This window comes from Manis pentadactyla, chromosome 6 (genome assembly GCF_030020395.1).
Source record: "Manis pentadactyla isolate mManPen7 chromosome 6, mManPen7.hap1, whole genome shotgun sequence".
NCBI lineage: Eukaryota > Metazoa > Chordata > Mammalia > Pholidota > Manidae > Manis > Manis pentadactyla.
The window spans coordinates 109,832,807-109,845,597 of record NC_080024.1 but is presented as its reverse complement, the minus strand read 5'-3'; the positions used below and the strand labels follow the sequence as shown (position 1 = coordinate 109,845,597).

Genomic DNA, 12,791 nt, shown 5'->3' with positions numbered 1-12,791 from the left:
TCAATTTCAAAGTTTCCTTTTCTGGCCTGGAAATTTGGAAGTCTGTAAAATAAATTTAACTCTAAAGTCTAGTTTTAGTCTTAGATGAGTAATAACCCCCCCCCCCACTTATTTCACATAGAGGATTAAGATCTCAGTTATAAAGAGAATAAGATTTTCCATTAAAGTAGATTGAATAATTACCTAAAATCTGTCTTCTGGCATTCAAAAGTTTAAAATGCTCTGTGATGTTCAAGATTTTTGCTAACATAAATGTAGCAAAACACATTTTAAATGATTAGATTCTTCCCCAAAACTTTGTCTTGCCAGGTTTTTATTTCATAAAAGCTTTTAAGCAGTTTGTCAAGTTCTCTCCAGATATCAAAGTAGGATAGCCCAAATGTTTAAAGTTTTGTTTTCCCTTTAGAATAAAGTTTCACTTTTCCATCATAAGTTTATTGAACAACATGATTAGCAAACTTTAAGAACATTTTGCATAGTACTTCATGCAGATAACAGATGTCTTATTCCTTATTATTCTGGCTCTAACATAACATGCAAGAGCATGGTGGTAGGTACAGCCTCAAGTGAGAAGACCTGATGTCAAAGTTCCAGTTTTGGGAACTGAGACGAATCATCATCTCACTCCTCAGCCTTCTTTGTACCATGAGCAACACCTACACTTTCTCTGAGACTTGCAGAGCTGGCCAAAGCAACAAAGGATTTAAGTATTAAATTCTAACTCACTGGTTTTGCAGCTCTTAGCCAATGATGCTTATTTTACCTTTACAAACAATGATTAAACTTGGGCAACAGCACTTCTAATTGTATTCAGGTACTGAGAGTGGAAGATAAAATAACGCCTTTGATCAAACAACCCAAAGGATTATCTAAATTTAATTATGGGCTCATTCTCTCTAAGAAAGTAATAACTATAATTATTGAGATCATAAGTTGTTAAGAAATGAACTTTATATTTCTCATTCTGGTGTTTAAAAAGCAGGAAAATCTAACCCAAACTGGGGTCAAATCTCTGCTACTTATTAACTCAATGATACACAAATTTCCGTAAATTTGGAATTTTATTTATGGTAACTGCTTTGATAGGGGCTTTATGAGATTGAAGATAATGCATATAAAACGCTTTACACAGTGCCTGTTAGTGTTAAATAAAACCTACTTCGGAACTTTGGAGGAGGTGGTGACAGTAAATAAGTGGAAGCATTGAATCTTGGACTTCTGTGGACTTTGTGTTCGGTTGTTATCACATGTTCCACTCAACTAAGCAGTAGTCAAGTTTAGTCATAGTGAAGTTAGTAAAATGTATAAATAGCCAGTCCAAACAGAAAATTCCACATCTTAACCCAACCGTATTTTCTATTTAAGAAATGGAGACTTCGAAATAATAGTAAAATGGAAGATAATGAAATTTTTGAAGGTGGTGTTAAAGAATGAGAAAGTAGACAAAATGTGGAAGGAATCAAGAATTTAAGGGCTATTTCTGCATTTTAGTACATAGTATATACTATTATGCAGCTATTAAATTATGTTGACAGATTTTTTACAAAAGGGAAATGCTTATTTTTTTTTAGATAAGGAGAGTATACAATCATTTTGTTAGAAATCTGTAGAAATTTGAGTATTTTTCTTTCTACTAGATATTTTTCAGTCTTTTACAATTAAAACATTATTTAAAAAAATATTAAAGCATTTATTTTATCTTGACGCTAGCCTCTTTGGCAGAGCCTTTCTGATTATAGAAGATTCATTTATGTCCTCATAACTAAAACAGCTACAGGTAAAGATCTCTTTTTAAGTGTCATGAAGAAAATGCTCTGCTCAATTTAAAAGAGCAATTTTGAAATGCTTTTTCTGTGACCTTTGATTCATCACAGAGTTACATTTGAGGGTTTTCTTCTTTTGTATTTCAATACTTAGGTTCAAAGTACTTTAGAGATGTTTTTTATACTTAGAAACATTCATAGTGAACACAGTGTGCTTGCTGTCAAATTAAGTTATACATTTCTAAATGTGTTTATGACCAAACATTGTTCAGTAATGTGATTTTGAAGGACATGGAAAGTGAATAGAAAAGAATTAATTACTTGGGGAGCTATATGTGATTGTTATTCGTAATTATTAACACATGAAAATTCATTGTTTCTAATTTTTCCTTGACTTAACAATAGTCATAAAACAAGTGATTCCCATATATTTTTGCTCTCTTGATTTGCAGTGAGGTTTTTGAGATTCTAAATGCCATGTATTAAATTTGCCTGGAATTTTTCCCTGGAAAGTGAAAAGTTAAGTGTGTTTTTGAAAATTGAGAAGGCAAAAATGCTGACTGAAAGGTTGGTTTGAGCATCTCATTTTCCTTATTTCCCAGTCTCCTGAAAAGAATAGCTGACATGAGTCATCAAAAAATAGAGATTATTCTATCTATTTTGAGGCTTATTTACTCTGTAAAATTTCTTAATTTATATGGTTAAAATCAGTTTGTTTTATTAAGACAGATATTTTTCAACGTTTTATTACTTGACATTCAACCAGTTTTAGCAGTAATTTTTACCAATAAAGTCTTAACCTGGATTTTCATCTTTAAATAGTATAGCAGTAAAGCTTGTCTTTAAGTCATTTCCCCTATGTCATGGCTTCCTGTAGCTTCTCACTTTGTGTTGTATCAGTAAATTATAAATCAGTATGTATGTTACTACAGTACATTACTCTATCACAGTGACATGTAAAAGTATAGGCATCTACTAAAAGGGTGTGAAGTAGATTTAATCTTAAGAGCTAGATAATCCAGGCAAGTTCATGCAATTTAAATAGTTTTAGGTTTAACCTTCCATTAATTAGCAGTAATCTTAGGGTATCATGTACCCTGTCATTCTAATTAAAAGCATTGTACAGACTCAGACTTTAAAGACTCAGATATCTCTAATAGAAGCACTAAATTTACATTCATTTTTAAATAATTTGTAATATACAGTAATTCATTTAACAAGCTACCATTTGGAAGCTGCAATAGACAGAAAAAGGAGAGCCATATTCTTTGAATAAATTTATTGCTTTTCTAATTTGTTTCTCCTGAGCTAAATAGTAAGTGTAAATATAAGCAACTAAGATAGGAAAGGGATATTTTCTATGTGTAATGTAAAATGTAAAAGAAGCCTTATTTCTTGTGACAAAGTGACAACCTTTAATAAACTAAAAGACTTAAAAGTATCAATATTCTTAATTCCAATGGTGTTTTAAAAAATGTGTACTCAGAAAATGTTCTCTAACTTCAGACAGGGCAGACAGGTTTTTATGGTGAAACAAGTCACAAAATATATGTTTGGCAACTCTGGTTTTCTAGATTTCCAAGTAAGTTTGAGTTTTTCTGAATCAAGCATGATAAGTTTTAGATGAAGCATCTGTATTTCTCAGGAAGTCTCCCTCTTTCTGTCAGACCTTAGCAAAGTCAACTAAGGTCTGCTTTACATGAATGCAGAATTCCACAGTACTGACATATTAAACTTGTGTATACATAGATCACAGATATATGCTAACATCAAACTAATGAATTAGTTAGAAAATAACATGTGTTGATTCTTGAAAGTGCTGTGTAATAGCTAGGAGACTTCTGAAGAAGAAAAAAACAAGGAATTAAACATTAACATTGCAAAAGGTCGTATTAGAATGATGGAGTAACTCCAGTAGTCTAGAAATCTAATGAGATGAATTGAATAGTGATAAAAATGTGCCATGTTTAAGTTTTTAAAAATATGTATGGTATCTCGTAACCTAGGGAAAGGCAAGTAGGCAATGTGGCAATAGAATTTTGCTTAAGTTGGATTTGTTTAGCAGTGGCTGCCTGGTGCTATGGGCCAAAGGAATTTACCTTGAAGCTTCAAAGCAAGCTGTGTTAGCTTTCATGGAGTAACAAACCACCCCAAAGTTGAGTAGCTTTAAACAATAACCATTTATTTAGTTCTTGTTTCTGTGCGTTGGCAATTTGGGCCTTTATCAGCTGGGTGGTTTTTCTAGGCTCATTCCTGTGTCTGTCGTCAGCAAGCATGGCTTCAGGTGGACTGCCTTGCCCACGTGGCCTTCTCCGAGGCACCTGCAGCTCCCTGGCCCAGTTCTAAGAGAAAGAGTGGAAGTCCTCAGTGCTCTTGAGACCTAGAATCAGCACCAATACAATGTTTCTTCCACTGAATTCTGCTAATCTAAGCAAGGGTGAAGATCACTGTCTTGCCAGTGGGTTTCAGCCCCAGGCAAGTTCTCTATGGATTCAATGTGACCAAAAAAATGACAGTAGAATGTTCTTGGGGTAAAAGGGTTTATTACCCGGCTTGTTCTCCTGGCGATAGGATCAAGCACTAGCATCTCTGCCTCCACCCAGAGCACTGGGCCGAGCTGTTTGCATAGTGAATAGCTTATTGCGTAGGGGTGTGGAAGCAGTAGCCTAGCAACAGGCCAATTACATCATCAAGTGCTTTAGGTTCAGTGAGGATCCTGGCCATAGGAACCCCAACTTACCCCACAATCACCCCTCAACCAGCTGGTCTAGAAATAGACCCCATCCCTTGATTGGAGGACCTGCAAAGTTATATTGTGAAGAGAGTGGACATAGGCAGGGGAATAATTGCTTCTTTCTTTGTAAACAATCTACCACACCAAGCATACTGTTTTAATATGTTATAGATCAATAAAAAGAACAGTTTTTAAAAGATGTTTTTATTCACACTCTACTTGTTGCGAAACTGTAGCTCCCACTGCAAGTTGGCTATTCATGTAGATGAATTTGGACAATGAACGTAATAGCTGAAAGGCAGATTTTCTACTTAGACTGAATTATTTTTCAAGGCGATGTGGGGGTACAGTAATGGGTTACAAAGTAAAATATTTTGTTTCAAAATAATATAAAAACATCCACAATGTGTTCACTGAATGTGTCCAAAGAAAATATAAATCTTCTTGACATTGTAGATAGTTATGTTTCTATAAATAGTTAATGATCTTTGGTAAAAAAATTGTGTTAAGAATAAATCACTATAAATGCAAACATCGTGGAGTTTTTTGCTGCAAAAAATTAACAATTTTAAAGACAGTGATTTGAAACTTCAAAGTTGAACATCTTTTTTATTTCTAGGAGCTCTGCCAGTGCCGACCTGGGGAAGGAAATTGTTCCTGTTGCAAAGAGTGTATGCTGTGTCTTGGGACCCTTTGGGATGAGTGCTGTGATTGTGTTGGTGAGTTGACAGGCAGTATAGTTTCTTAATATTTCTTATCACAGAATCCTTGACTTTAAGAGACTTTAGAGAATATAAATGTATTTTGTGCGTAGATACTACTGTGTATATAGGACATGTGTTATAACATTTGCTTGTATTGAATAATATTTACATTTTTGTGTATTTTTTTAATAGAAAAAGGTTTGGGAGGAAATTAAAAGTGCATATTCTTGGGAAGATGGAGTAGAGGAACAATGGGAAATGTACTTTTTAAATGTTTTGTACTGTTCAATTTATAATAAGCATGTATTATAGTTGCAAATAAAAAATAGGTACTTGGCATATTAAAAAATAGATTGTCTTCCTTTATGTAAGACTTCACTAAAAGTTCTTGAGAAACTAAAACTATTGTTAAGAGTTTTCTGAGGAACAGCCTCCAAGACATAGTAAGTAAAAAAAAAACAAGGTGCTGCAAAAGAATTTTATAGAATGTTACATTTGTATGTTACATTTGTGTTTTAGAAAGAAAACGTCCTAGAAGAAACACTCATTGTCCTCTGTCTGACCAGTTAACTTTTCCATCTTTTAATGCAGTTCAAGTGTCCCCTTGTCTCAGAAATCTTCCTCTTTTGACTGAGAAAGGCTCCCCAGTGCTTCAGATTGTCTGTCTCTAGGAGGTCATGTTTTACATGTTATTGTAATTGTTTTGCATGTCTCTTCCAATAGAGTTTAAACTCCTTGAGAACAAGGATGATGATAAACGACGTTAGTTTAATTTCTCTAGAATATAACCTTCTATTTAAATCTCATTTTTATCAAAGTGGTATATATATATGCACATACTTCAGTTATATGCTCACAAAGGATCTTCCCAATCCTTTGACCTTGAGACAACCACTCTCAACTCTTTGTCACTGTATTATTTCTATAATTCTAGATAATATCCTTGTACTCTTCCCCTGATTCTTTGATTTTAGAAACTATATGTTACTTCTTATATGGTAGATGATGAGTTAGCTTTCTTCTCTTATCTTCCCCATGTAGTTTTATTGCTGCTTCTAGTTTAATCAATAATTACTTTAACAATCCACTGAGTAAATTAATGTTACATACTAGTTTGATTCACAATCGTGTAAACACTAATTTATTAAATGAATAATACTATTATATGTCTTTTTGTTTTAGAGTTTGCTTCCTGAGAGATTTCCTAATCTTCTAGCCTCTATACCAATGTTTAAAGTTTTGACTTTCAATTTAATTTCCAAGAGCCTTCTCTGATTGTCCGTTTTGGGGAACACACTGTTTTTGTTTTATAAATAAAATATTTTTCTTCTCTTTCTGGGACTGTTCATTGTAGAGTTTGGTTGTTGAAGTTTTTCGTTCTGCTCTGCCCTGTTTCCATTTCCTCAAATGTCTGGTGATCCTTGGCCATCTATTCATCTGTAAAAGTTGGGCACTGACTGGGAGCCCTGTGTGTTTGGACAAGGCCTGGGATCAAGTTTGCCTCATGTGGGTGATTGGTGAGTGAACTGGCTTTTTCACTGAGGCCCTCTATCTCAGTGTCTGTAGGTCTTTCCCTTTGGTCTTGTACAGCTTTTTCAGAGAAGGATCTCTGAGTGTGTTGCCTGGGGTTGGGTAGCAGAGCTGGTTGCAGATGTTCTGAGATCCTGAGGCACAATGTCAATATCCAGTAATACTGTCACTTGCTTTCCTTGTTTCTTTCCATCTGTATCTCCATCTTTTACAGTTTTTGGTATTCCCAGCACAGGGTCTCTTCAGTTTAATTTCTCTAGAGAATAATCCTCTTGTCTCTGACAGTTGTGGAAGAAGAGAGACAGGGACCTGGAGGCATAACTATCCAATATAGCTTGCTTCTGCAATACATGGTGTCCCCACCTCTCACATCCTCCCAGATTTGGGTGGTGCACGTCTTCCTATGTGGGAGCCTGCTTAGTTGTTACATTTAGCTCTTAGCTTCTTCCAAGGTGGAGTTAGTGTTTCAGTTTCCTGCTTTTCTATATTGTTTGTAGTGAATTCTGAGAGAACCAGGACAGAAATGTCTTTCCCTCTGTCATCTTAGATATTCTTGGTATTGCTAACTGCTAGTGTAGTGTTCAGTATACAGTAGGTGCTCCAGTGTTTTATGACTGTCAAATAAATGAGTTCTTACTGCATTATTCTCCCAATGTGGATAGTTTATACCCTTGATGGCTATAATTGTTTTATTATGTCAGCTGAAATGAAAGAAGCTTTGAATTATTTTGGAGCATTAAATATAAGTTAATACATACGATGAAAGTAAAAAGAAAGTAAACATATTAACCCCTGATATACATACAAGCATGTTTCATTTAATTATGATGCCAAATACACAAATACACCTTTAGCGTTAACTAAATAATGTGTGTGTATATTCGAGTGTGTGTGTGTGTGTGTGTGTGTGTGTGTGTGTGTGTGTTCAGTATTACATGACAGTACTGTGCCATTCTGCTTCTTACAGGAAAAATTTGTGCAGTTCTTCTACTAAGAAAGAATATTTATACATGTTCATATCTCTACAATTTTAGAAGCAACTGATGTGCTTCTGGCTTGTTCCTATTTTAAAAATATATATTATTTACCTTGAGGGATTTAATCAGTTTTAAACTTTGAATTCATAATGTAACTTTATCTTTCATTTTAAATGCAGTTAATCTCTCTACTTTCTAGGATATAATTTAGATATCCCAGGTCTTTTTGTACAGCAGTACTCTTTTTTGCAGGCAGTCCTCTTTTACATTAGGTGCTCTGCACATCCTTTGGGAACATGTGGCCGCTCCTCCCCTCTAAGTTGAAACATTCCCCATACTTTTCATGGGTGGGGCACAGACCGCAGAGAGAACCCAAATTAGAGAGCAGCTTTCCCTTCCTGTTTCAGTCTGTAGACTGTTCGCACATGCTGTTTCTAGCAAGCTTTCTCTTCCAGTCACTTTGTGTAAAAGAATCGGTTTCTCTTAACTCATTTTCTCTTAGCGTAACAGTAACCACCATGACTTATTTCATCCTTGCTGTCCAAGGTGTTCCTCAAAGCCTGTGGTTTTGGATCCTAGATCCCTATCTACAGGGTTCTGTTGTTGGCTGTTTGTTTATTTTGCTTTTGTTTTTCCAAATATATGCAGAAATAGCACAGTGAATGGCTGTGTACCAGCTCTATTACATACTTGTTTTTTCCATTTGTCTGTCTTGTCTTTCTTCCCCACAACTTTTTTGTTAGAGTATTACAAAATAAATAATTTCACTACATCTCCAAAGTACCTTAGTTATACATCTCAAAAAAGAATAAATTTTCTTACATAATACAGTATCATTACCATACCTAAAATAATTAACAGTACTTCCTTAACATCTAATACCCAGTCCATCTCAGATTGCCCTCATTGGCTAAATGTTGGTTATAGCTATTATAGTCTAATCAAGATCCCACAGAGTCCACGTACTGTATTTGGGCATTAGGTTCCATAAGTTGCTTTTATTCTAAAACAATTCCTCCTCCCCTCAACACCTTTTAAAATTCCATTGACTTGTTGCAGAAATTAGTGAATTATGATGGAAAATATACCACATTCTGGATTTGGCTGATTGAGTCCTTTTTAGCTTGTTTCTCTGTCCTATTTCCTATAGACTGTAAGTTAGGTCTAAAGGCTCATTAAATTCGGATTCAGTTCTAGCGCCATGGGTACAGTGGTATAATGTACACATTAATAACATCTAGTTGTCCTGCCTTTAGTGATTCTAAATTTGATCAGTGGGTTCAGATGGTGAAAGTCTGATTCCTTTGGTGTAAATCTGGTTCCAGTCTTTCACCTGTGTGGTTTCATCCTTCATTGCTGACCATTCAATTTAATTAAATAACAATCTTCCAATTTTTATCACTCCTTCTGCATTCATAAGCGGAAATATTCTGTATAGAAGAGCTTTCCTACAGGTACTAGAGCTGTTCGGTTACCCTGAAATAAAGGATAAATAACAAGATGTAAGATAAATACTTAATTTTTTCTCTGAGTATTGACTTTATACCTTAGCAAATTCTAGTAGGGTTCAATACATTTTTACTTTGGTTTTTGGTGTATGTGTGTGTTTTAAGTACCATTGTGGACTAACAGCTTTTTTATATATTTAGTGTTTTAATCAGTTGCTGTCGTTATTCTTTTTGCTCAAATTTTCCCATCTTTGTTTCATAGAAGCCAGTTCAACTTGGCTCTTGAGTCCTTTTGACATGCCTTCTGGCATCTTTGTTAGCTTTAGACAGGTTGTCTGAGGCTCATCTTACATAGATGCCTCACATCTGGAATTAGCCGTTTCTCCAGCAAGCTTTGGTTCCCTTTAGAAGAAAATAGTGGTGAGAGACCATAATCTCTACATTAGAGGTACTTGCTGTTACTGTTGGGTTATCTTTTCTTCTAGCCCCTTTAAGTGGGCAGAACTCATAGTTACAGGGGAAGAACTTTTGAGTTTGTACTAATACTGTCGATTCAAATTTAAGGTTACAGGGTCTTTGCTCCTTTTGATTTTGTATCTGTAACTTCATTTATGCTGAAATTTTTGGTTCCTAACAACATTAATATAATTACTTACATACTTTATAATACATCAAGAAGACTATTAAATGACAGTTAAGATTGCTTTGTCTTTGAATATGTACTGAAGATGTAAGGCCAAATACTGTCTTCCAAGGTCAGTTGGAGTCATTTTCTATGAGTGGGTTATGTGATTAACGGGACATAAAATTAGGTTCACATGTGTTAGCTTGTTTCCAATTTTGGGGCATTGTTTCCTTTTTTACTTATTTTTGTGTTTTGATTATATAAAATAGTTACATGATCAGAAAGACAAATGTACATAACTATAAAGCAGATAGTTCCTTTCCATCCCTGTCACCTCTACTGTAGATAAAGTGACCATGTAAGTTATTATCTGAACTAGGACACCTGAGAGGGAAACCAGGTCAGTAGGACAGAGCTGAACCTGAACCGACTGAATTGGCTCAGAACACTGGGACAAATGGTTGCATCCTACTGATAGCCATATTTTAAAACTTTAATAAGTTTTTATATTTGTTATACAAAACATATTTGTTATGTAAAGCATTATGCCTCTTGCTTTGTCTTTCTTTTTTTTTTTTTACTTGAAAGTCCTGGAACTTCTTCCATGTTAATATTGTTTTCTTGATAGCTACATAGAAAGTCTTTGTTAGCTGTACCACTTTATGTATTCATTTATCCATAGATGGACATCTGGGTTATTTCCAATCTTTTACCATTACAAATACTACAAGAATGAATAACCTTGTGTAGATAGTCAGTTCTATGCAATATTGCTATATACTATCAAAATCTTCTCCAAAAGGGTTGCATCTCTTGCATTTCCATCAATGCAGTGTAGCAGTACCTGTTCTCCTACATTACCAAAAAATTATGTTGCCAAATTTTTGGATTTCTGTTAATCTGAAAGGTAAGAAATGGTATAGTTTTAATTTTCATTTATTTTCTTACAAGTGAGATCAAGCATCTGTTCCTATATTTAAGGACTATTTATATTTACTTTTCGTGAATTGTTTGTTTGTATCTTTTGCCCAGTTTTTTCTACTGGATTACGGTTTTTTTAATTCATTATTTAGAAGTTTAAAAATACATATATTAGGGATATAACCCCAACATCTGTGTTGTAAATTACACATCTTTTCCCAGGTGGTCATTTGTGTTTGTTATTTTTTATATTTTTTATTTTTTGGTATCATTAATCCAGAATGACAGGAGCAACATTATAGTTACTAGACTCCGACCATTATCAAGTCTCCACCACATACCCCATGACAGTCACTGTCCATCAGCGTAGTAAGATGCTACAGAATCACTACTTGTCTTCTCTGTGTTGTACAGCCTTCCCTGAGCCCCCCTCCACATTATGTCTGCTCATCATAATGCCCCCTTTTCTCCCCCTTATCCATCCCTTCCCACCCACCCTCCCCAGTCTCTTTCCCTTTGGTAACTGTTAGTCCATTCTTGGGTTCTGTGAGTCTGCTGCTGTTTTGTTCCTTCAGTTTTTTCTTTGTTCTTATACTCCATGTATGAGTGAAATCATTTGATACTTGTCTTTTTCCACCTGGCTTATTTCACTGGCTTAATACCCTCTAGCTCCGTCCATGTTGTTGCAAATGGTAGGATTTGTTTTCTTCTTATGGCTGAATAATATTCCATTGTGTATATGTACCACATCTTCTTTATCCATTCATCTACTGATGGACACTTAGGTTGCTTCCATTCCTTGGCTATTGTAAATGGTGCTGTGATAAACATAGGGGTGCATATGTCTTTTTCAAACTGAGCTACTGCATTCTTAGGGTAAATTCCTGGGAGTGGAATTCCTGGGTCAAATGGTATTTCTATTTTGAGTTTTCTGAACAACCTCCATACTGCTTTCTACAATGTTTGAACTAATTTACATTCCCACCAGCAGTGTAGGAGGATTCCCCTTTCTCCACATCCTCACCAACAATTGTTGTTTGTCTTTTGGATGGTGGCCATCCTAACTGGTGTGAAGTGATATCTCATTGTGATTTTAATTTGCATATCTCTGATAACGAGCAATGTGGAGCATCTTTTCATGTGTCTGTTGGCCATCTGAATTTCTTCCTTGGAGAACTGTCTGTTGGGATCCTCTGCCCATTTTTTAATTGGATTATTTGCTTTTTGTTTGTTGAGGTGTGTGAGCTCTTTATATATTTTGGATGTCAACCCTTTATCGGTTCTGTCATTTATGAATATATTCTCCCATATTGTAGAATGCCTTTTTGTTCTATTGATGGTGTCCTTTGCTGTACAGAAGCTTTTAGCTTGATATAGTCCCACTTGTTCATTTTTGCTTCTGTTTGCCTTGTCTGGGCGATGTGTTCATGAAGAATCTGCTCATGTTTATGTCCAAGAGATTTTTGCCTTGTTTTTTTCTAAGAGTTTTATGATTTCATGACTTACATTAAGGACTTTGATCCATTTCAAATTTACTTTTGTGTATGGGGTTAGACAATGATCCAGTTTCATTGTCTTACATGTAGCTGTTCAGTTTTACCAACACCAGCTGTTGAGGAGGATGTCATTTCCCCATTGTATATCCATGGCTCCTTTATCATATATAAATTGACGATATATGTTTGGGTTAATATCTGGACTCTCTATTCTGTTCCACTGGTCTGTGGGTCTGTTCCTGTGCCAGTACCAAATTGTCTTGATTACTGTGGCTTTGTAGTAGAGCTTGAAGTTGGGAAGCGAGATCCCCCCTGCTTTATTCTTCCTTCTCAGGATTGCTTTGGCTATTCGGCGTCTTTTGTGGTTCCATATGAATTTTAGAACCATTTGTGCTAGTTCATTGAAGAATGCTGTTGGTATTTTGATAGGGATTGCATTGAATCTGTAGATTGCTTTAGGCAGGATGGCCATTTTAACAGTATTAATTCTTCCTAGCCAAGAGCATGGGGTGAGTTTCCATTTGTTAGTGTCCTCATTAATTTCTCTTAAGAGTGTCTTGTAGTTTTCAGGGTATAGGTCTTTCACTTCCTTG

General features: G+C 35.2%; 1 protein-coding gene across 1 annotated transcript in view; it reads left to right on the top strand.

Annotated features, from left to right (window-relative positions):
• TWSG1 (twisted gastrulation BMP signaling modulator 1) overlaps positions 1-12,791 on the top strand; it is a 76,216-nt gene that overhangs the window by 24,195 nt on the left and 39,230 nt on the right. The window contains exon 3 of the mRNA XM_036880701.2: positions 5,117-5,216. Coding sequence (XP_036736596.1) covers positions 5,117-5,216 — 100 coding nt within the window. The remainder of the gene's footprint in view (positions 1-5,116; positions 5,217-12,791) is intronic.